Here is a 25,483-nt window from a genome sequence, read left to right on the forward strand (position 1 = left end):
AGTTTGAATAAATAAATTTTTATCACACATGATGATACTGTATCTAAAATTAAATCTTTTATCTTAAGTGCTTGCCCTGTATATGTAGAGTAACTTGCTGATTTATTGTTTTAGGTGCTGGTGGGCGTACTCTTCATGATTATCGGCGGGATGGACATTAATGATCCTGAACAGCAAACAGCCGCAAACATTTTGAATAACATCATCCTAATCTTCGTCTTCATCATTTCTGTGGATAACGTTATCATTTCCTCCTTTGGTATAGATTCTGTTAACATCAAGAAAGAAAGTAAAACTCTATGAGGCAATTACTATCATGAACTGATTACCATATACCCATTTGCCCCTCCTTTTGTGTATGGAAAATATTTTTCATGCCTACAACCCATCATCTTTCATATCTGCCACCCATCATCCTCCATACCTGGTCACCACACCTCTTATACTCCATAGTCGGTAGCCATAGAGGACTTCCACCATGCTTGATAGTAGTGGTTGGATACTTGAGAAGCCAGGATGGAGGGTGGTAGTGCAGCTCCTGTGATCACCATGTGTGCCTGTCCTGACGCATGTCTTGACATTACCTGACCTTTGGCTAATCAGCCAGTTAGCAACCTGAGAATAGCACTTTGTAAATGTTGTCATGGAAGTGATTGAGTGGTTTTTGAAAACATGTTAAACATGAGAGCTTAGATTGAAACTTAACATCTCTTTCCCAGTATCACAATGAGAAATTCTACGTATCTTTGACAGTCTTTTAGTTTATTGATCAATGAACAAACTATAATGCTTTTCATATTAACATCAAAATATCTTATTCATATAGGTTGGCTAAACAATTCTCTTTCATTCTACTGTGGTACAATGATATAATTGTTTTAGATCATTTGGTTAATTTTTTGAATGAGGTTATATATTCTAAATGAAAATCAAGTGTTTTAAATTATTATTGTGAATTTTGGACTAGACTTGCTTTGTGAATACTGGAGTGGAAGTGTGAGCAAACCATCAGTTAAACTCAGTGGATCCAACAGAAACAACTACATCATGCTACTCATATTTTACTAAACAAATGTAAATGATATAGGATAAGGTTTTGTCTTAATTAAATACTGTAATAATATGTAGTCTTTTCAACTCAATGCTATATTGTAATGTTATCTGTAGAAATATCAGACTGAATTTAGTTTCAATTAATAGGATACAGTATCATATTTGGTTAAAACTGACACCCATGATTGTGTAATAAGTTTGTGTTTAATAGTGATATATATAGTTGTGTAGTATAGGGAATGAAATGGATCAATGAAACATTACCTAAGGGTTCCACTGAGGGCCCCATGTGATCAAGGTATCTTTTACAAATTAGCTGAGGCCTTTGATTTTGCTTTATGTTAAAAATATTTAATAGCCTTGTCACCTCAGTAAAATGAGAGATCCTCTACACCAGTTAAAATCCTTGGGAGTAGAACCAAAAATACTACTCGTTCAAGCAAATGATTGTTTTTATTGAACTGTATTTTATTAATAATAATGTTTTTAATATTCACAAATACAGGAAACCTCTCATTAATGGATTTTGGCAATTTTGGATAAAAGAATTGACTAAACATTGAAAACATCAGACAAAATGGATAAAAGTCTTTTTGTCCATAATGATAGAGTTCAGTTGTCTTCCGAAGTATTGAACTAAATTTGATAACTCCAGCATTTATCCAGTACTGGCCAAAGCAGCCATGTCCAAGACCCATCTGTTTTCATTATTTCCTGAGTTGTAGGCCACCCATGCCAGTTTTACTGTTTGTGCACATTTACAGTAGTCATTCAGTCTAATTTTCCCAGGATTTAGTGTTTTGTGTTACTTAACATATTAAGTAAAGTGTAGTTAACAATGCTTCTAAAGCAAAAGGTGGTGCCAAGAGGAAATGTGTGGTTCTCAGTGCTAAGAAGAAATGAACTAATAAAGAAGGTTGAGTCTGGTGTCTCAGTGGCATGGGTATGTGAGGAATTTGGTATTAAGAAGCAAGTATAAATTTACAGACTATGCTGTTTAGCATAAATGCTAGTGGAGCTTTATAGTTCCTCTGACTTTAAATAAAAATTATTCTGAGTCATCACTATCAGTAATAGCAATTTACATCTCATCTCTCCATTACAGAAAGTTGAATAAAATTACTGTAAATTATGTACAGTAACTATAAAATTTCTCCATGGGGAAGTGGAACAGAATTCTTCCTCCATAAGCCATGCGTGTCGTAAGAGGCAACTAAAATGCCGGGAGCAAGGGGCTAGTAACCCCTTCTTCTGTATATATTACTAAACTTGAAAGGAGAAACTTTCGTTTTTCCTTTTGGGCCACCCCACCTCAGTGGGATACGGCTGGTACGTTGAAAGAAAGAAAGAACTATAAAATTACTATACAATACAGTAATGTACTGCAGGTTACCGAGAATACCCATATTCTCAGTGTCTGGTTGCCTTCTGCACTAGCAGACCAAGTCTGCTAGTTCACAATACAGTTGTCTAATCTTGAAAAATGAATTTCACAATTTGGAAGTTTCAGACAATCGGCGTTATCATACACTACCTCTTCCCTATTAGTCCATTAATGAGAAGGTCCACTGTAATTATTATCTGAACAAATGTGAGGCATTATCATGTGCAAAAAATTTGACATGTATGTAAAAAATAAGTGAAGTAATAATAATAATTGTGTATGCAAGGATATCAAAAACAATAATTTGAAAGCAAAAGAAGACAACTGCTCTCATTGAAGATAAAATGAATCTATTATTTCTGGCTGCTGTTTGACCTTAAACATGTTTGTTTTGAAGATAGAATGAAAGTATTATTTCTGGCTGCTGTTTGATCTTACACATTTGTTTCATTTGCCACACCTTATAGTAGTACAAGAATATTAAGGCTATGTTTGATATCTATATAAAAATTATATACATTATAATAATACTATATTAAGTTTAGGCTTAGCTGTATGTCGATGCCTAAATATATTAAAAAAAAAAAAAAAAGGTATCGAGCAAAATTGTACATGTGCCTTTGTTTATGTATGTCCTTGTTCTTAAAGATTTAGCTGTGTAATGTACGTAGAATGTCTGCGGGTATTAGCCCCATTAATATTATAGAAATTTAAATTAGTTCCTTGGATTCATTAGGAAGTTTGAATTGCTTGACAATCATGATGTAAAAAATACCTATGGATGTTAATTTCCTTGCGATGTTCCCTGTGTGAGTGGCAGTCAGGGCGGCGAGATGTCAGACTTGGCTAAATGTAACTCACAGCCTATTCTTTCCTAAAAATGATGCAGTCCTAGCACTAAAACTGTGATAGTCATATCAGAACAAGGATTTTTTTCATGATTACTATCTAAAATAATTTTCACACTGACTGCAATGATCATGAGTCTGGCATTTCTGCTTATGTGTAAAGAACTTTGGAATTTTAGATCACTTTTATTTTCTTCTTGAAATTTATTACAAATAAATATAAATCTAGATATTGACAACTACCTGTATTTGAAGCAATATTAATAGTAGATGCATGAAATTTCACGTTATTCCTTAAAGTCTGTACAAACATACAAAGCCTTCTCCTCAAAAAATTTAAACATGTTTATGCCTCAGGAACCAGAAAATAAATGAAGATTTTCTGTAAAGACTCTCTGTGTCAGTGTTTGTGTACTTTATATAAGCTCTGTAGTTGCTCATATTTCAATTGTTTATATTTAAATTAAATATCTACATAGAATCCAAACTTGTAGCAACTACACATAAAAAACTTAAAAGATACACACACAACCACAGTTTTTTTTAAGGAGCTTGATTGTGCATTTTTCATTGTGCAGCGAGGCATCCATGTATCACGTGACTTGAGGGTGACTGCATCTTACCGTGCTGAAGTGACCCATGATTCTAGAGTTCCTCACGCTTGCTCGCTCACTCATCTCCAAATTCACAATTCTTCTCTATTGAGTTAAGCTACTTATGACTTTCAGTAGCATTTGTTACTATACTTTGTAATTAAAATAAGCTGTGATACACTGACTCCAAGTACAACACTCAATGTTACTGTACAATCACAAGTTTGTATGAAGCAATACTTTTTCAAATACTATAAACGTGAGTAAACACAGATGTGGTTGTTCTCGTTCACATGATGTAGGTTTTACTGGTTATGATAATAAACATACTGGGTTGACTGTGTATCTCTTTCCATACAAGTGAATATAATCTAAGTATGCATTAAAACTAGATGGATGCCATATACCCTGGACCATAAAAGCATTGGACACTACAGTATATGTCAAATGATTCAAACAAACGCCTGACTGCATTTGTGTCTGGTTACTTGTTTACTGTATTTCATTACAACCCTGGCTTTAAGGATACATCAGTGTACATCACAATTGGGTAAATGTAATGTCTCTAGGCTTATTTACTCTAAACCATTTGAGTTTTTCATAATTCTAATTGACTGACTGAATGAATGAATGGGAAAGTGAGTGAATGAGAGTGAGTGTGCATGCATGAGGGGGTGTGCATATGTGCACATTAAAAAAAATAGCAATAAACGATTCTAACTTTTTCAAGAAGTAGGGTGGAGACTCAAACTGGGGTCAGGTATAATGCTGGTCCACCATTCAAGCTAGGGAATTGGAGTTACTCTTTTCTTCCTTGGATGAAATCTGATTCCTCAGATGCTGTATGAGCCTCATAGGTTTAATGCTACTGCATGAAAATAGTAATAATAATATTTTTTTTTTTTAACACATTGTCCATTTCCCACCGAGGCAGGGTGACCCAAAAAGAAAGAAAAGCCTTTCATCATCATTCAACACTCGCCATCACTCAGACATAATCACTGTCTTTGCAGAGGCACTCAGGCACAACAGTTTAGATGTCCCTCCAAACTGCCAATATCCCAAACCCCTCCTTTAAAGTGCAGGCTTGTACTTCCCACTTACAGAGCTCAAGTCCAGCTAACCGGTTTCCCTGAATCCCTTCACAAAATATTACCCTGCTCACACTCCAACAGCTTGTCAAAAGTCCCAAAAATCATGACTCTTATGGGTTTAGCACTTAGTTTTGATTGTAATAATATTTTTTTTTTTAACATGTCGGCCATTTCCTACGACTGAAGGGCAGGAAATAATAATAATAAAATAATAATCAGTGATAAACAGAAAATATGAGTAGTAGGACTCACGAAATCGTAATGACATGATTGCAAACAAACCATACCATGGACAGGGATAGAACCCACGATCAGAGTCTCAAAACTCCAGATCGTCGCGTTAGCCACGCAATGGTCTGGAGTTTTGAGATTCTCTGATCGTGGGTTCTATCCCCACCTGTGGTATGGTTTATATGAATAGTAGTAATGGAGAAAGTGAGATAACAAGGTGGGATATGAATATTTTGTTACAAGAAGTATTTTCTGAAAGCAGAAACTGATGAATATGGAGACCATATAAGAGTTTTTTTCTTCTTAAGAGTGCAGTATAATATGAATACAAAGCATGTGGCCAGTAGGTGAAATGTAGTAAGAATACGGCAGGTGCAAATGAGATAAAAAAAAGATACCCCTCAGATGGGTGATAAATGGGAAACATGGTAAGTTGCAGAAGTCACCCCTTAGATAGGAGTTACAATGGAAAGCATGGTGTTGGAGTTGCAAAAGTCACTCCTTAGATGGGAGTTATTAAGAAAACATGGTTTTGGAATTACAGAAGTCATCCCTCAGACAAAAGTTATTATGTGAACCATAATGTTATAGTTATATGAAAGTAACTCCTTAGACAGGAGTTACTATGTGAAACAAGATGTTGGAGTCATAAAAGTCATTCATCAGTTTGAGTAACTACAACAACTACATTAATGATACATCCTGAATGTGCTTGAGACCTCTGTATAGCAATGGTTTGTCATAAGAAAACATTTTGGCAGGCAAGATTAGGCTGTGATAAAAAGCCACATTTTAATTATATATTTTGTATAATTTATCAGCACTATATCCATCACAGTAGAGCATGTTATATAAATTTATCGAGTGGTCATAACTGTAGTGAGGTAGTGTCTTTTCTCTTCACCACCAAGGATACCAATATCAGCTACAACTTCTTCTATACCCACAGTATGCCAGCCTTCTTCATCCACTTCACTGTTGTACTCCAATCCTAAGTCATTCAACACCTGGGAAATATAGTTATATTTATAACAGATTAAGAATTCCAAATTTATCTCCATATTGCAGAGTTAACCGTGAGCAACTTTAGAGGAAAATAACAAATGTATTGACCACAGTTTATTCAATTTTTGGCTAGACAGTTTCCTCAAGATTAAGGAAGTATGGGCCCAGAGCTATTATACAGTGCCACCTGGTAATGTACTGGTGGTACATACATAGCAGCACATTAGAATAAACAGGCTTTTTATGAAGTAACAAGTAGAAAGCTTTGACACTAAGAATAATTCTTCGTTTAATTATATAAAAATATATTCGAATATAAATTCAGATTCTATGAATCTTTGTATTAAACCATCAGTTTTATGCCAAATTTCACTTGAGTAATTTAAAATGCCATGTTACCAGTCTTTTGGCTGCCAACAAAGTAACTAACATTACTGAGTTCCTAACATAATTATCACCTATCTATTAGGGAACAATGAGGTATATACAGTGGACCCCCGCTTAACGATCACCTCCAAATGCGACCAATTATGTAAGTGTATTTATGTAAGTGCGTTTGTACGTGTATGTTTGGGGGTCTGAAATGGACTAATCTACTTCACAATATTCCTTATGGGAAAAAATAGTAACCTGAACATACTACTGGAATGAAAAAAGTTCGTTAACCGGGGGTCCACTGTACTTGTTAAGGTGATCACTGACTGGGCAACTGTAAAGTTTACAATGATCCTATGGATATGTGACCCAGCCTGGCCTAGAATATAAACTGAAGGTCAAATGTGGTAACTATCCTGATATAGCATATTAGACATGTCATGGCCCTTACCACATAAAAACAGGGAGTAACCTACATAGATCACCACTCGATGAGCCACCAGTTCAAGAGCAGATAATTATCTAAATCATGACAGTGGTTGTTATCACAGGGACAAATAGGTTCCTGATGCATGTGCTTAATTACAAAAGGAAGCTTGTGATGTTAAATATGCTCTTCATGTGCTTGCATACATTTACAACAATCAGTATGTTTGCTGGCCAGCACAGACATGCTTAAGCCATTCTCTAACCTTAGAATTCAGGGTTTTGCAAATGGCCTGTATATGAGATCCTCTACCTGCATCCACACTGATGAAGGTATCTAGCAATTCGACTGAATATTACGTATAAATCAAGTATAACATGTACATAACACCAACCTCTCTTTTGTTCCACAGAAAAGATATTTATTATTCAGATCCACTAGTGAAGAAGCAAATGAACTGATCTTATATGTCAAAGAAGCTAGAAAAATGTCCTTAAATATATATGAGTGAAACTGATAAAAACCAGCCACCAAACCCCTACTTATGATTCAAACACTAATTCACTTACCGTTTCATTTTCATTCATAAGAGCAATGTTGTGGAGCACACAGGTTGCTTTTACAAGCTTTTCTTCATCTTCTACATGACCATCAACCATTTGCATACGTCTGAACCTAGATTTAAATACTGTCATTGCATTGGTGGTCAATTTGTGAGCCTCCTGGTGATTCTCATTGTACAATGCCTCCTGTTAAGAAAATAATAGTAAACAAAGATATTCACGCATAACATTACCAATATCCTGTGGCTACTAAATTTTTCTAATCTCAGCATTTATCAAGATCACTTCACTGAAAAACTAGTGAAAGAAAATATTCTAAATAGTTACATTAAGTACATAATGGGTGATAAGCCTGTAGGGATCATACAGTGCCTGGGGATATGGTAGGCTCTCAGGTTTGATCCAAGGAAAGGGAGAATAGGTTTAATTCCTTGAATCAAAATGCTCTCATAGGCATCAAGATACCTCCCTTGAGGGGCCAAGAAAATTACAGTTTTATTAAACTGTATGAAGATATTATTAAACTGTATGAAGATATAAAGTTTTTCAAAGCATAATTTTACACATTTGAAAAGTAGGCAAAAATTTGTTTATACATATTCTCAGTGCTGTATGACCCTAGTGGGTGTAGCGTTTGGTTATGATTGAAATAATAATTATACATATTCTGCAGCTTTAAGCTAACCTGGTATGACAACATTTCAGTCATGTGTGGAGTCAACAGGGCTGGTGCCAAAGGGTATACAGCTGGAGCAACTAAGTGTGTCTCTGCACTTGTAAGATTCTGGATGGTTAACCAGGCACTTGATTCCTATTACACAGTGACAAAGTGTTTCAGTGGAAGCACATAAAAATTTTGAAGTACACTACTTTGAATGTGTCAATTTTCTTAAGGGCAATATTTCAATACAAAATGGCTAGTAAACATTATTGACTTCAATCAAAAATAAGTTAGTACAACATTAGCTGTATAATACAAAATCTACCTGGAAAATCTGTATCCGCGTTCCTGTCTTTGGGGAATCTAAGTGAATATCCCGGAATACAAGTCTGTGATCAACAATGAACTGAAGAACAAAAGCACATTTAGTTCCAGTTTCTCCATTGGCATACACATATTTGCAAGCATCATCTACAAGAGGCAGAGTCATGTGAATCAGAGAGGCATCCATGGCACCAAACACTCCTGGGAACCCACAGTCCTGCTTAATAATCTCAGCTATTTGTACCCTAGTGAAGAAAAAACACCAAGAATCAACAGCACATTGTATTAGCAAATGCAACATATTTTACATTATATTAAATGGAATACATACATAATAACTAAGAAATAGGTGTCTTTAACATCCACCCACATGATTGGAAAATTATAAGAAAATTAAATAATTGATGCAGGAAGTCAGTATTTGATAAAATTCACACACTTGTTTTACAATAGGGTTTATTTCCTAATAATGTGAATAACTACAGTACTACGTTATCCATGGAGGCAAAGAAGGGAAATGTACAGGAGTATAGTGGTACCAACACTTATATGGGTGTGAAGCATGGGTTGTAAATGGCACAATGTTGTAAATGCTGGAGGCACTGGAGATATCCTGTCTTAGGGCAACGAGTGGTGTAAATATTATGCAGAGAATTCATAGTGTGGAAATTAGGTGGTGGTGTAGAGTTACTAATAGTATCAGTCAGAGAGCTGAAGAGGGGTTGTTGATGTGGTTTGGTCATTTAGAGAGAACAGAACAAAGTAGAATGACTTGGAGAGCATATAAATCTGTAAGGAAAGGAAGGTGGGGTAGGGGTCATCCTCAAAAAGGTTGGAGGGAGGGGGTAAAGGAGGTTTTGTGGGTGAGGGGCTTGGACTTCCACCAAGCATGCATGAGCATGTTAGATAGGAGTGAATGGAGACAAATGGTTTTTGGGACCTGACAAGCTGTCGGAGTGTGAGCAGGATAATATCTTGTGAAGGGATTCAGGGAAACCGGTTAGCCGGACTTGGTACCTGGAAATGGGAAATACAATGCCTGCACTTTAAAGGAGGGGTTTGGGATATTGGCAGTTCAGAGGGACATCTAAACTCTCATATCTGAGTGCCTCTGAAAAGACAGTGATTATGTATGAGTGATGGTGAAAGTGTTGAATGATGAAAGTTTTTTCTTTCTTTCTGGGATTTTTTTTCTTTTTGGGTCACTTTGCCTCGGTGGGAAACGGCCAACATGTTAAAAAAAAAAAAACTAAAGTACTTGCTAGCACTCACCTTTCCTCAATAGGAGGCCAAATAATATACTTATCTAACTGCTTTAGAAGGAACTCAGCAAACTTGACAATTACTTCTGTGAATCTAGAAGCCTTCACTTTAAATCTGTAGAAAATAAACATTACTAATAAGCAAGAAATGGCATGGGAGTTGTTGAACATTTGTTGTAATCTGGATGCCAACCAAGTTCACTTAATGGCATAAAGTATGAGGTCTTTAATTAGGTACCTGTTTCATAAGAAAACTCTCCTTCCTTGATGGGGTGGCCTCAGTACCTTGGGCAAGTATTTAAAACACTACTACAACTTAGTGAAGAGTATATGAGAAACAGCCAGAAATACCTGAACCAATAAGTGCTTGGGTTGAACATAGATTATCACACTGTTTTCCATAACATGTGGCCCATATATATCTCTTCAAAATTATAAATACTGTCGGAGCTTGGATTTGTTACTTTATCCCGATAATATTACACTGTAAATCTACTAGGATGTACAGTACTGACTTATTACAATATTCATCCCTTGTTTATTAATATTCTGTATGACTTCTATGGGTTTAGCACTTATCTGTGAATATTATAATACAATACATGTGTTTACTTTTGTTAGTCAAACACTACTTTCCTGAATCCTAGCCATTTGGATCCTGAATATCTCTAAACACAATATTAATCTAACAAACTTTAGTGAAAAATACTGCAAGTGCTATCTTACTTCGTACTGGCTGAAGTCAGACTCTCAGTAGAGCCAAGATAATATAAAGCAGCTAATACTTGGTGATCTAGTGGCTCCTTTTCCGGTGATGTTAATTCACCAGTGTCTTGTCCAATCGCTTTCTCTTTCTGCCACTCATCAACTAGAAACTATTGGAAAAATATATATAATAAAATTACTGTATGTTATGTAAATTATTCAATACTATCAGTACAACTTATGTCAAGATAATGCAACAAAATTTTAAATGAAAAGCTTATTATACAAACTGTGCTTTTTCAAAAAGGCAATAAAGGCACATGTGAATGGATAAATAATTGAACAAACAATAAATATACAAAAAAATCAGCACACTAAAAGTCCAACTTTTTTTCTTAGGCCATAGGAAGACCAAGTAGTTTCTTTCAATTTTTTTTTTTTTGACACAGCAGTTTCCCACCAAAATGGTATAACCCAAAGAAGAAAACACATTTACCATCACTCATTCAATCCAATAACTTTTTTGCCGACATGTGCAGATATCATAATTCAAATCACCTTTCACAACCCATTTTTCAAAGAGCAGGCACAAGTAATCACAGAAAAGAATTACTGGAAATTGTAATTATTATGTTATATTTGAATGTAATTAACAATGAACTACTTTCTGTGCATTTCAATGAGCTATGCAGGAACCAATATAACAACTGATTACAAAGAGTCTTCACTTAACCTCTGCGAGGCATCTAACCATGGGTGGGAGTGATGAGTGTCTGCAAAACTTAATAAGTCATGCCTACCTACTCAACCAGATGTTAACTCCATCTCATAAGTTGGGTAGAATGTCACTAATGTTCTCTCTCTCTACCTTTGCTACATGTTTAAAGTGCAGTACTCCCTCATCGCTCAAGCTAATATCTATAAACTAAGGTGTGTGAAGCTGTCTAACTCTAAGCTTTAAACATGATTTCACTATCTTTACTGCTTTGATCCTCTGCACCATTCCAGCTGCAATTTAACCTCTTACACTCTGCTGGTAGGTTATGTATGAATGAGAGTTATCTCCTAAGTTAGCACCTGATCCTCTGCTACTGCCTGCATCAACACTCCTGTGTACCACCATTTTATTTCATGTGTTTAGCTCTTGATCAAATTAATTTTTTTTTCCATTCATTTTTCATAGTCTGCTTCATTTAAGATAATTATACTCCATTTTTGCATTTTTTATTCTCTATCTTGTAATTAAAGTTTACAATTTGGTGTTACATTATCTTTGCTTTAACCCTACTTGATTATTATTACTAAGAGGTTGTATTCTTTACAGTTATGCACAATTCAAGAAAGAAAAATATCAAAAGTGGAATGATTAAGCAAAGAGAATATTTTTAAACATACATTTCAGTAAGTAGTAATACCAAGATGTTTGTAAAGACAAACAAAGAGGTCTCTTGCATATACGTAATGCCTTTATTTTAAATATGACAACTGAAATTTTGAAATTAAATGAAATATACCTGCACCTAAAATGCCGGGAGCAAGGGGCTAGTAACCCCTTCTCCTGCATAAATTACTAAATTCAAAAAGAGAAACTTTCGTTTTTCTTTTTGGGCCACCCTGCCTCGGTGGGATACAGCTGGTTTGTTGAAAGAAAGATTGAAAGATACCTGCGCTTCTCATCAACGGCAAAAATTTGAACAACATTACTAAATCTAAAACACTTACCTGAAACAAAGGTTTTGTGACTCTAAAAGTGTGTAGAAAATTGACATCAGTTAGGTAGGTATCCCAGTGAGGAAAATTTAATAATCTACCACCTCGAGACTTCTGGTTCTTGTTAAACTGAAAGAATTTAATCCAGGTATTACTCTCTTAGCCATATACAAGTGTAGTATATGCATATTTCAAGGCATCATTAAAATTATGTGATCTCTTAATCAAAACACATGTTTATGAACTAGGCATAATTTGATAACTTTATTATGCTGCCTGTCCCCATCCTGTGAGTGGTTGTAATAAGCTTATAATTCAATAAGGAACTGGGCCCAGGAACTAGACAAACTTAAAAAGAAATCCTCATTTACTAATATGAAATGATTATGAAGATCATATGTAGTGAAAACCTGACATATGACCACCAAGTTGTAGCTAAAGACACATGAGCAAACATTTAGGTCATTTTTTTTCCACAATAAAATGTCATGAATATTTGCTCATGTGTCTTTAACCACACAAGATCATATGTATTAATATTTATAAAATAATTATTACAAATAGAAAATGCTCACAAGTTACTTGAGAGAAACAATATTACAATCAGTCTTTATTCACAGCTTCCCATTTACTGTTGAAGGAACGAACCTATTTCCACAGGAAAAAACAAGGTATATATTCACTGAATCACAAAATGAGCCCAGATCTGAAATAACAATTCCTTACTTTATTTTCCCTCTTTGCTGATGGACCCACCTTTGACAGACTTCCTCTTTGACTTTTTGACAGCAACTGATTTATTACACAAACTTTGATAATCCTTCCTTTAGCACTCCTCACAACCCTTCCTAACTTTACCTTTATTATCATCTCCACCCTTATTTATCCTTAGATTCTGCATCAGTTCCTACCTTGCAATACTGTATGATCCTAGTAGGTTTAGCATTTCCTTTTGATAGTAATAATGTATAACTACATTTGTGATCACATCTCCTGTATACATTACTAAAGCTAAAAAAAAAAAATTGTTTTTCTTTTCGAGTCACCCTGCCTCGGTGGGATACGGCCAGTTTGTTGAAAGAAGAACTGCATTTGCATACCGAAGATTCACAGAACCTCTAGGAATGTAACCCCAGGAATTTGGGTGGCCAACTGTACTAACAATAATAATTTAGAAAAATAATAATTTAGAAAAAACACTTCATAACTTCAAAATGAAATTCCTAGGTGATTAATGAATAAGAGATAAACTGCAAAATACATATACAGTGGACCCCCGGTTAACGATATTTTTTCACTCCAGAAGTATGTTCAGGTGCCAGTACTGACCGAATTTGTTCCCATAAGGAATATTGTGAAGTAGATTAGTCCATTTCAGACCCCCAAACATACACGTACAAACGCACTTACATAAATACACTTACATAATTGGTCGCATTCGGAGGTGATCGTTATGCGGGGGTCCACTGTACTAAAATTTTCAGTGAAGTCCAAAATTATGTAGAAATTATGGTGTCACCTTCATGGAAGAGCTGTACTAATTTTTCAGAATTATTAACTAAGGTATGTATTCTTGAAAGAATGATTTCAGAATAAAAGCAATAAGGTTTCTTACCCATTTTAATAGGTTTTTTTCATGGCTACAGTGATCTGATTCCTTTGGCAGTTGAATGTATATCCTTCGTTCACCCTCTGCTTGACCATCTCTGAGTGCCAAACGTAGGAGATTTGATTTCAACTTTTTCTCTTGTTGAGAATTCATCTCCACCTGTTTAATATATACAAAGCAAAGAAGAGTATTACTGTAGTTCCTACATAATACATACAGGCTTTCAATATAAATAAATTAAGAATTCTTTGCACCTAGAAAGTCTGTTTAAATATTTTCTTTACCACTCACTGTGCTACATGCACTGCATACAAGATTACACATTTTTATCATAAGAACTTTATATGCATCATTATGACTTAAATTTCATGAATATTAAATGTATTATAGTATTAACAGTGTAGTGTACTACACATTAGTAGTATCTACTCTATGAGGTAAAACTTTTTAACAAACATTTCTGGACATACAGTGGACCCCCGACTTACGAACAGCTCCCAACTCGAACAATTATGTAAGTGTATTTTTGTTAGTGCTTTTGTAGGTGTATTTTTGGGGGTCTGAAATGGACTAATCTAATTTACAATATTCCTTATGGGAGCAAATTCGTTCGGTAACGGCACCCGAACAGCCTTCTGGAACGAATTAATATCGTAAGTCAGGGGTCCACTGTATATTTTTCTGGAGCTATGACCTGTTTCAGGGTTGCATCTTTTCGAATGCCACTTTTTGGAACAATGTAAATGGCTTACCTGTACCATACACCCAATACATCCAAGCTCTGCCACCTTATTACACGTACCACATACTGTACATGTACTGCATAAATTTCACTAATAGTTAACCTTGGAAGTAAGAGTTCCAGATTTACATATCTCATTGTGTGCCCATATCTCCCTCCTTTATCTGTTATGGGTTTCAGGGATCACTGCCCTCATTGCCTGGTTCAAAACCAAGACTCTTAAATTATTAAGGAAACATTTCATACTGAATGTAAGATTTAGCTGAATTCTATGATTTTGTCTCCAAACAAGTACATTTTACTGACAGTTAATAAAGCAACCTGCCAGCTGTTAACATCAACATAAAGTATTAATTAAAAATAAACTACAGAAAATAAATTCTATATACTGTAGTGTCAAACAAATGCAACAGTTTATTAAAAGAAAAGGACATGAATCTTATAAAGCTTAATTAAAATAATTAGCATAACTTACCTTAAAGTCAGGAAATTTAATAACATCTTTAAGAAATATCTTTGCAGGACAATTTACTTTCTTTGACAGATGACCATTCGGCTCCTCTTCTTTTGTCAGCACATTCTAAAAGAAAATGCATTGTATTATTACAGCATTATTATTATTATATTCCTAAGAAAACACTATACTTATAGGATCAATCTTGATCTGAGGAAAGGGAGGGGTAGCTCAAATTCCTTGAATCAAGTTTCCTTCATTAGCCCTGGAAAGGAGAAAATCCACTAAGAGTGTCCAGTTAATTGAAATGAGCAGAATCTCAACCTATCCACAATATCTGTTTATCTCTCTAGACATAATTGATGTTCTATTATCCTAGGCACTCATCTAACTTGAGAGGGTGATGCTAAACATAATCTTCTAATCCTTCTTAAATTGGCTTTGCCAGGATCTCTCTCTCTGTTTCCCATCAGGTGAATGTAAGGAGGTACAAAGGCACAGGAGAAATAATCGACATACAATCCTAAGCTGGGTGGATGTGGTAGGACCTCATGGAACAAGATGATGAGGAATAGTTATAAAAGGTCTTTCAGAAAGACTTGATTTGCAACACCTGTCACTTGTCAGACGAGTTTCAGAATAGATACCAAACAGGGATATATCAACAAAAATATAACAGTCTCTCCACTCACCACCGAGGCTAACAAGGAAACACACGAAATGCACCATAGGCTCTAGGTGTAATAGAGATATAGAAGCAGGTAACCATCCAAGAGCCTAGGAACAGCCAAAGAACTAAAAGGGTATGTACCATCTGTTGCCTGCCTGACCTAAGCTTAATATGACCAGCTGAATGATTCAATAGGACTAATATTGAATAACATGATTTACCTTTATTCATCACCAAAGAAACATATTGTTCCCTGATATGCTGCAGCTACAAGAGAGGGTTTAACTTCTAGATTAGTGGAAACAAGAACATGGTCTCCATGCATAAGATATACTTGGAAGCAGCACTAAGTCTGCATCCACCTTGGCATGGAAAGCCCCAGCCAGTACTGCCCAAGGCATCTGCCAAAAAAACAGCAATCCCTATAACAAAAAAAGGGAGTTTAACCTTATAATTTATAATAATAATAATAATAATGATAAATCTTTTATTTCTACAGGTACATGATACAACTGATACAGATCTAGCTGATATCACTGACATATTATATAAAAAGCCCCTGGTTATACAGACTATTTCAGGCAACTTAGGTCAATCTTATTCCCCAGGATGTAACCAACAACAGTCATCTAACATGCAGGTATCTACTTACTGCTAGGTGAACAGAGGCAGCAAGTGTATAGAAACACTATCAATGTTTCACCTGTGTCAGGGTGGAAAGGGACATTTGGTAAAAAAAAAAAAAATTAATGGCAACAGTGGGGTTCATCACATCCCTTATACTCAGTATGAGTTCAGGGTTGGAATTCTTTTCATCAGTGGTGTATGGTAATGTTCTAACCTCACACCTGTAGGAGTCGTCCTAGGAAAGGTTGGAGGGGAGGGGTAGAGGAGGTTTTGTGTGAGAGGGGGTTTTTCCTTCCAGCACGCATGCATGAGTGTGTTAAGTAGGAGTGAATGGAGACAAATGGTTTTTGGGACTTGACGAGCTGTAGAAGTGTGAGCAGGGTAATATTTTGTGAAGGGATTCAGGGAAACTGGTTAGCCGGACTTGAGTCCTGGAGGTGGGAAGTACAATGCCTGCACTTTAAAGGATAGGTCTGGGATATTGGCTGTTTGGAGTGATATCTAAACTGTCATATCTGAGCACCTCTGCAAAGACAGTGATTATGTATGAATAATAGTGAAAGTGTTGAATGATGATGAAAGTTTTTTCTTTCTTTCTGGGTTACCCTACTTCGGTGGGAAATCGTCAATGTGTTTAAAAATAAAAAAGCAATAATTCCTTTCTCCTTATCAAAATGCACTGAAAAACTGCTGAATTCATTATGATGCTGAAGATGAGATATTAAATCTTATATTATTTTTAGATGGAATGAAAAATTATGTAGTACAAGAATGATAACAATGATGTATGCATCAAAAAAATTTCCAACAGTAAAAAAATAGCGTTTGCACCCTACAGGAACCATACACCCCTATGTGTCTAGGCAATGTCTGCAAAAGTTAACGTCTTAAACTTACAAGGTGGTAATCATACAGAATGACCTGTTGTACTGCTATGCCAATTTGTAAAATGTACTCCAAGATAAATCTACTAGCTAGGTATATTAATGTGATGGCTATTTAAGTAGGCATGGAAAAGCTAGAAAAAATGAACAGTATTTGATACAAAAAATTACAGTTAACAAATAAAACACTGCACTTGTTCCTTTAAATCAAAATATTGCATAAAATGAAATTAAATAGCTCTGTCACTTTATTATAAAAATAAGAAAGTTTGTAATTACCTTTCTTTTCTCATGGTTATGTTTCTTTTGGTATGTACTTCTGTAAACACCATACTGACACTCCAGCACTTTAGTGCCATTAGTTATGTAGGGAACACCATCAAACTCTGGTAGAGTATTTTCCCTTAACTCTTCATGCTGCCACAAGATCTTACGATTCAGAACACACCAGTCTGAAAGTTGCAGCTGTAGTAGTAAACTGAATATGTGGATATATATGGAAGAGCAGATAACATGTTCTGTTTGGTTCTATATGGAGGTTATCTACTGAAAAATTTAATACTACTTTTGCTTGAAATGTCACTAACCCTATTGCAAAAGAAGAGGTAAGGACAGAAAAGACAGAATGCTGTATTTCCACTACCCATTCTCTCTTTCATAATTACAGATTAATTCCACACGACATCATGGGGTGAGCACCCAACATACTCTCACTCAATCATGTTCCAGTACTAGTGACTAGAAATAAAACTGTGTATATTTGAAGTATGACTTTACATCATTATTGTTATTTTTATTATTCTTCTTATTACTGTTATTCTTCTTCCTCTTTCAATAAATTGGCTGTATCCCACCAAGGCAGGGTGGCCCAAAATGAAAAATAAAAGTTTCTCTATTTCAATTTAGTAATACTATACAGGAGAAGGGGTTACCAGCCCCTTGCTCCAAGCATTTTAGTCGCCTCTTACGACACACATGGCTTACGGAGGAAGAATTTTGTTCCAATTTCCCATGGAGATTACTGTTACTATTATTGTATATTATTATTTTATAACTACGTATATGTACTAAAATAATGTACTACTAACTACTACTACTACTATTATTACTGTACCATACAACCATGTACAAATGTACAGTATCTACAGTGAAATGTACAGTATCTACAGTGAAATGTTTTGTCATTTACTGCATAGATTATTTTGACCTGTCTCTAAATGGTTGGAGGTTTGGACACTAAAAGCAAATGTTGTAGAGTATGACTCCTGTCTTTGCAGTAGATGAATATTATTCATGAGAGATACTACTTACCCTCTCTTCCAAAACTCCGCTGCACCTTGTAGCAGACAAAACGAGATGATGTCCTCTGCTGAAACAGTCTTACAGTTTCATTTGCCTTTTCCAAAGTGAGAACATAGCCACAATTGGGTTTAACCATATAATCAAAGTAACCAGTTCCCATTACTGCTTCAGCGATCATTTCTCCACTTACCATCTCATCCTTAACACTAACTTCTACTGTATCCTCATTAGTATCTATTTTAACTTTTTCATGAATACCATTCACAGCATTATTTTCAGAGTTCTTATTTGCTTCTCTCATTGACAAATGATATTTTCTAAAAGCTCTTTTAGCAGGAGGTGGATATATTACAGTATTCTTATTAACATCATGATTATGAGTTTTAAAGTACTTAACTGAAACAGAACCATCACGACATTCCTTCACTAGCATCCTTGCAGGGCAAATGATACCAGACTTTACTCTTCCTTTCCTCCACTTTTTTGATGAAACTCTACCTGTATCACTGGATGCATCTGAATACCTGTCTGGTCCACTGTACTGACATACAAAGCATAAGTATGCTTTACCATCATTAGATGTTATACTGTGCCTTGTGCTGAAATATGAAAAAGACTTTACCTCTTCATCCTCCTTCCAAAGTTTGAATTCAGTAAGTGAAGTGAAATGCTTCTCTAATACATTAACCTCCATATCTGTATGATCACTCTCCATGTGTTTCATCATAGATGAAATATGAAAAAACACTTTTTCACATGATGGATGAATACACTGTGTTTTTCTTAACTTGCCTCCAACACCACAAGATTCCATGTGCCGCTTTAAGCTCTGCAAATGGCCATACACTGTATCACAGTTTTGGCACTTGAAACCATGTATATTATTAGGATAGGGTTCATCTATATCAGGATGATCTTTAGCAATGTGCTCCATCATCCTGGATGTGTGGAAGAATTCCTTTGTGCATGCAGAGTGAATGCACTGTGTTTTCCTTAATTTCCCTCTTTTACCACATGTATGTGTATGAGACTTCAGACTTCGTTCATGAGAATATTCTCGATCACATTTTGGACACTTGAAACTGGTAACCTTTGCAGGTTCAACATATTCTATGTCAGGATGCTCTTCTTTAACATGCTGAATAAGTCTGTACTTATGGAAAAACTCTCTTTTACAAAGTGGATGAATGCATGGTGTTTTCTTCACTTTACTTCGGTTTCCACAAGATTTTTCATGGGTTAAGAAACTGGACAAATAAGTAAAAGTATGCAAACAATTATGGCAACTATAGTTTGGGATGGGCTCTAGCACTGCCTTTGTTTTTGGGTGCTCTTTCATCACATGACGCTTCATAATAGATTTTTGAGTAAAGTGCTTCCTACAGGAAGGATATATACACTTTATTTTATTTACAATACCAAGTTGACTGGTACTCTTGAGAGTGACTGATTTACCACAGAGTGCTTCATGATAGTGCAAAACTGACAGATTAGTAAACATACGCTCACAATTACAACAAATATACTCAGGATTAATGAAATTTGGATTTGCCTTAAGTTCTGGCCCTTCTTCATCAGTGTGTTCCCTTTCATAATGCTCCATCATTCGAAATTTATGGAAGAATGCCTTCGTACATGTCGGGTATATGCAACGTGTCTTTCTTAAATTACTGACTTTATTGCATATTCTACTATGGGATTCTAAGGTCCACATGTGTGAATACCCTTGATCACAATTCTCACACTTATACCTAAGCTGCCGTCTTGGCCGTGTACATTTGTTTTCAAAACTACTTTGGCTATCATGTACTTCATGCTTGTATTTTACACTTACTAACTCTTTGTGAAGTTTAGTATCTATCAGTTTGTGAGCAGGCTTTATATCATCTTTCTCTTGTTTGAGATGAATAACTTTTATTATGGACTGAGATTCTAAAGCCTTGATTTTGACAATAGGTTGAAGAGCTTTAATTACAGAATCAGGTGAAGCATTAATTACATCATGTAAAAATTCACTATCATCAATTTCATGCTTAAACTGTAGAGGTAGGTTCATTAACTCTGGATCTGGATGAATAGAAATTGATTCACACACAGGCTCAACTCCATGTCTTTCAGCACAATAATTTCCATGATCTTCATTTACCTCTGGATAATTTGTCCTGAAGTGGGTGCTGGCACTTACTGAATTTTTCTGAATACATTCAGTAGCTTCAAATAACTTTTTCTCCAGAGTATTATCCATCATCTTGGGTTCATCCTTTTCTTGGTATCCAGCAACATCATTCTGAGTTGCTCTAATGCACTTGTTTATCTTTAACAAGTCAGTGTCAAGCTTAAAATTACTTATTTCTGTTTTTTCTAAATTCTCATTCCAAGTTACATGATTGTTCAAAAAATTCTCATCCATTTCACTTTCTTCCATCTGAAAAATACAACATAGTATTAATATTGTTATCATAACTAATATTAGTGTCTTGCAAATAAAGAAGTGCCTGGTAACTACATGTTAATTAGATGAGGTGCTTTGGCTTTGATTATTAGATCTACCTTACTTCCTTCTCGTCTCTTGAAGAGGTACCAAAAACAAATATCATTCAAAACACCTTTGTAGTTCCATAACAAAAATGCACCAAACCAATAATGCCTTACCTTATCTAACTTAACCAAAGCAACCTAAATACATTAAACCAAAAACAGCCAAAGCACCTATAAACAGTAGGTCCCTGACTTATGATATACTGCACTTATGATATTGGCACTCTGGAACCAAAGAATCACTTACGAGTGTTGAGCTGCATTACAATTATTGCAAATATTCAAAACAAATTATTTTAAATAAATGCTTCTCTCTCTTATTTTGCAGCCACATGCATTCATGTATTGTGTATGTTCATTGCATGGATGTATAAAGCTCACATAATTTGGCATGGATTAGTAAAGAAGTGTTGTTTAGTATACTGTTGTTTAGTATGTCAGTGGGTGACAGGTGGGGAGGACATGGTAAAGCAGGGAGGATGATGGGTTGCTTGGGAATCTGAAAAAGAGGCCCCTAACTCAAATTAGTGGCCAAGGAAGGATGAGACTAGGGGTGGGTGATATGCCACTGAGGTAGGTGAGTAGCCTTGGGGGTAAAACTCTGGCATTTGGCTAGTGGCAGAGGAAGGTGGGAAAGGCTGAGCCTGGGAAATGGGTGGGTTGTCAGAACCTGGAAAATGGGTGGGCTGTCAGAACCTGGGAATGGGAAAGCCCCAGTCCCTGGCTGGTGAATGAGGGGCAAGGACCAAGGAGTGATTTTTCTTAGAAGGTGGGTTGCCAGAAAGCCTGAGGAGGAAGTGGAGGCCCTGGCCCTAGCCTGGTGACTGAGGGTAAAGAACTGAGGGATGGGTAGTTACCTGGGGAGGTGAGTGGTTTGCAGAGAGCCTGGGTAATGGAAGGCTTGGCCCCAGGTTGGTGACCATGGGAAAGGAAAGGACAAGTGACTCCCTTTCTCTCCTCTCCTTCACCAGTCTGGCCAACTGTACTTAACCCAACCTCCCCATACACTATCCTCACCACTTCTCCACTAACATGATATGCCATGTGCCCAAACACCTTAGGCTTTTGCAGTTATCAGTGAGATGGTGGAGAGCATACGTCAAGTAAGTTGTGTTAGATGTGATAGGAAAGGCAGTGGAAGTGAATGGGAGAGTGGAAGAGAGGGAAGGAATGCAAGAGAGAAAAGTAAGTAAGGAGATAGAAGGGAGAAGGAAGAGGAAGCAGAGAGGGTGACTCATGTGAGTATTATACAATATTTTCAATTTCATTGTTGAACAAGTATATGGAATTAAATACGAAATATTATGACTTGAGAATGCATTTCAGATTATAATATAGGTTTCTAAAGAAAAAATAGGTTTTGAGTTCCTAATGTTCGATTAATGAATGATTTTCACGATCACATTAAGGTCACGAGTGGGGGACTTATTGTATATCTTAGTCACTGCCATGCTGAAATCAGTGCTATAATGGAGTCATATATTAGCTGGCAGATAATGTGCATAAGACTCCATTAACCCATACCCACAACCACGAACTGCTCCATACTATGAATTAACATGGATAAATACAAAATCCTAGGTAGTAGGTTGGTAGACAGCATCCACTCAAGGAGATACTACCATCCTGCCAAGTGAGTGTAAAACGAAAGTCTGTAATTGTTTTACATGATGGTAGGATTGCTGGTGTCTTTTTTCTGTCTCATAAACATGCAAGATTTCAGGTAAGTCTTGCTGATTCTACTTACACTTAGGTCACACTACACATGCATATACAAACATATATATACACACCCCTCTGGGTTTTCTTCTATTCTCTTACTAGTTCTTGTTCTAGTTTATTTCCTCTTATCTCCATGACGAAGTGGAACAGAATTCTTCCTCCGTAAGCCACGCGTGTTGTAAGAGGCGAATAAAATGCAGGAAGCAAGGGGCTAATAACCCCCTTCTCCTGTATACATTACTAAAGTTAAAAAAAAGAGAAACTTTTGTTTTTCTTTTTTGGTTCACCCTGCTTCGTTGGGATACGGCTAGTTTGTAGAAAGAAGAAACACAAAATCCCTTCATAGGAAACACAAAGGAAAGGACTTCATTCAGTTTATAAACCGTGGAGTTTACCTGGAGAGGGTTTGGGGGGTCAACTTTCCTGCGGCTCGGTCTGAGACCAGGCTTCATGGTGGATCAGGGTAAGATCAACCAGGCTGTTACTGCTGGCCACATGCAAACTGACGTACGAACCACAGCCCGGTTGGTCAGGTACTGACTTCAGGTACCTGTCCAGTGCCTTCTTGAAGACAGCCAGGGGTCTATTGGTAATCCCCCTTATGTATGCTGGGAGGCAGTTGAACAGCCCTGGACACTTACTGTGTTGTCTCTCAATGTATTTGTGGCACCCCCTGCTTTTCATCAGGGGAATGTTGCATCTCCTGCCAAGTCTTTTGCTTGCATAGGGAGTGATTTTCGTGTGCAAGTTTGGTACCAATCCCTCCAGAACCTTCCTAGTGTATATTATCATGTATCTCTCACCTGTGTTCCAGGGAATACAGGTGCCTTATCATACTTATGTTTGCTGTGAAAGTTCTTTGTACGCTCTCCAGGTCTGCAATGTCTCCAGCCTTGAAGGGGGCCGTTAGTGTACAGTAGTATCCCAGTCTAGAGAGAACAAGCGATTTGAAGAGGATCATCTTGGGCTTGGGGTCCCTAGTTTTGAAGGTTCTTATTATCCATCCTATCATTTTCCTAGCAGATGAGGTAGATGCGTTGTTGTGGTCTTTGAAGGCGAGATTGGAGGATTGATAATGCAGGATAGCCTACGAAAGCCAAGAAATGTCGTTTATTTCCATTGGGGTCATTTTTAGGTCCTTCCCAGGATGAAACTCACAAGTTGACCATTTACTGCTCTGTAACTGGGGCCAGGAGCTGAGTCTCGATCCTTGCAACCACAATCAGGCGAGTACCTACATCATCCAGGGTTTTGACTCCTGGTTGTTATTTTTTATTTTAATTAAGGGGAAGTGCTAAATCCGCTGGGGGTTACATGGTGCCTGGGATATGGGAGGCATTCAGGTATGATCCATGGAAGGGGAGGATAAGTCCAGTTCATGGGATCAAGAGCCCTTCATCGGCATTTAGGCACTTGTATTTGTGTACCCGTACCTAAATAAACTTAACTAATGTTTATACTGTTATATTCACAAAAAAGACCTTATATTGATTACCTCACATCATTGTTGTACACTGAATAAAATAAAAAAAAAATAAACGTTTTAACCACACAGACATAAGAACTTCATGTTGTTGTTGTTGTTGGGGTTGTTAAGGGTTATGAAAGCCTAGTAAGTAAGTTTATTCAAGTATACACAAATACAGTTACATAGATTATCATACATAGCAGCATATGTGTAGATTATTATTATTATAATCAAGGCAGAAGCGCTAAACCCTCATATGTGTAGAAAACCTGGGATAACCCAAAGAAGACAAAGTGACTTATTTCCATTGGGGTCCTTTTAATACCATATTATTATACTATAAAAGAGATATTTTTTTATTATTATACTATAAAGGAGATATACTAGGAATAAGGTAAAATGAGTTATTTGTATTTTGTGGTGCCCCGTGGACTCGTGGCAAAAGCTCTCGTTTCACACGGTGATCTCCGGGTTTGATTCCCGGTGAAGGGATGGAAACAGTGGACGTGTTTCATTACACTAGTTGTGTATGTCACCCATCAGTAAAATGGGTACCTGGGTGTTAATCGACTGGTGTGGGTCGTATCCTGGGACAAAATTGGCCTAATTTGCCCTAAATACTCTGCATAACGAGGGGCTTTCTATACAATAGTATGTCATTGATATCAGCTAGGTCTGTATACCTTGTACATGTACTTGTAGTAAATAAAGATAATAATAATAATGATAATAATAATAATAATGATACTAATAATAATAATAATAATAATAATAATAATAATAATAATAATAATAATAATAATAATAATAATAATAATAATAATAATAATAATGATAATAATAATAATAATAATAATAATAATAATAATAATAATAATAATAATAATAATAATGAATTAGCTAAAAAAATAAAAAAAATAATTTTCCTCCCTTTCTGTCGTGACATTCATAAGGCACCTTTTGGCTCTCTTCCTGAACTGGCTTAAGCTATGACTGGCTTTGACATGTGCAGGCAGTTTGTTCCATACCTTTATTGCTGTACAATAAAATGTATTTGAAGACTGGCCACTGACTGTGGGTACTATGATTACTTTGGTTCCCAGCCTTGACAATATTGGCAGCAAGATATTCTGGACACTGTTTGTGAGCAATCTGGGAGGAAATTATAAAGGCAACAGGGTTTTCTCCGAAAAGAGAAGCAATAACAATAAGTTCCCAAGTAGGTCAGGTGG

General features: G+C 36.1%; 3 protein-coding genes across 7 annotated transcripts in view; 2 read left to right on the plus strand and 1 right to left on the minus strand.

The window, feature by feature from the left end:
• LOC128697514 (ninjurin-2) overlaps positions 1–4,216 on the plus strand; it is a 35,753-nt gene extending 31,537 nt beyond the window's left edge. For 3 of the 5 annotated variants that reach the window (XR_011393140.1, XM_053789257.2, XM_053789262.2), the window contains one exon: positions 115–255. Coding sequence is in view for 1 of the 5 variants with exons in the window: in XM_053789261.2 (XP_053645236.1) it covers positions 115–303 (189 nt within the window). In the remaining 4 variants the exon portion in view is untranslated. Of the gene's footprint in view, positions 1–114 lie in introns of all 5 variants that reach the window. The other 2 variants (XM_053789259.2, XM_053789261.2) reach the window with 1 other exon arrangement.
• LOC128697522 (alpha-ketoglutarate-dependent dioxygenase alkB homolog 4) overlaps positions 1–25,483 on the plus strand; it is a 159,759-nt gene that overhangs the window by 41,506 nt on the left and 92,770 nt on the right. The window lies entirely within an intron of this gene.
• LOC128697510 (uncharacterized) lies at positions 384–24,381 on the minus strand. Its single transcript, XM_053789250.2, has 12 exons — positions 24,279–24,381; positions 18,533–20,948; positions 17,501–17,673; positions 15,062–15,166; positions 13,851–14,003; positions 12,248–12,364; positions 10,547–10,695; positions 9,831–9,935; positions 8,560–8,803; positions 8,259–8,384; positions 7,580–7,759; positions 384–6,210 (listed from the first exon to the last, which is right to left on the minus strand). The coding sequence occupies exons 2-12, from the start codon at positions 20,946–20,948 to the stop codon at positions 6,061–6,063; spliced, it is 3,918 nt and encodes a 1,305-aa protein (XP_053645225.1). The 5' UTR covers positions 24,279–24,381; the 3' UTR covers positions 384–6,060.

This window comes from Cherax quadricarinatus, chromosome 44 (assembly GCF_038502225.1).
Source record: "Cherax quadricarinatus isolate ZL_2023a chromosome 44, ASM3850222v1, whole genome shotgun sequence".
Classification (NCBI taxonomy): Eukaryota; Metazoa; Arthropoda; class Malacostraca; order Decapoda; family Parastacidae; genus Cherax; species Cherax quadricarinatus.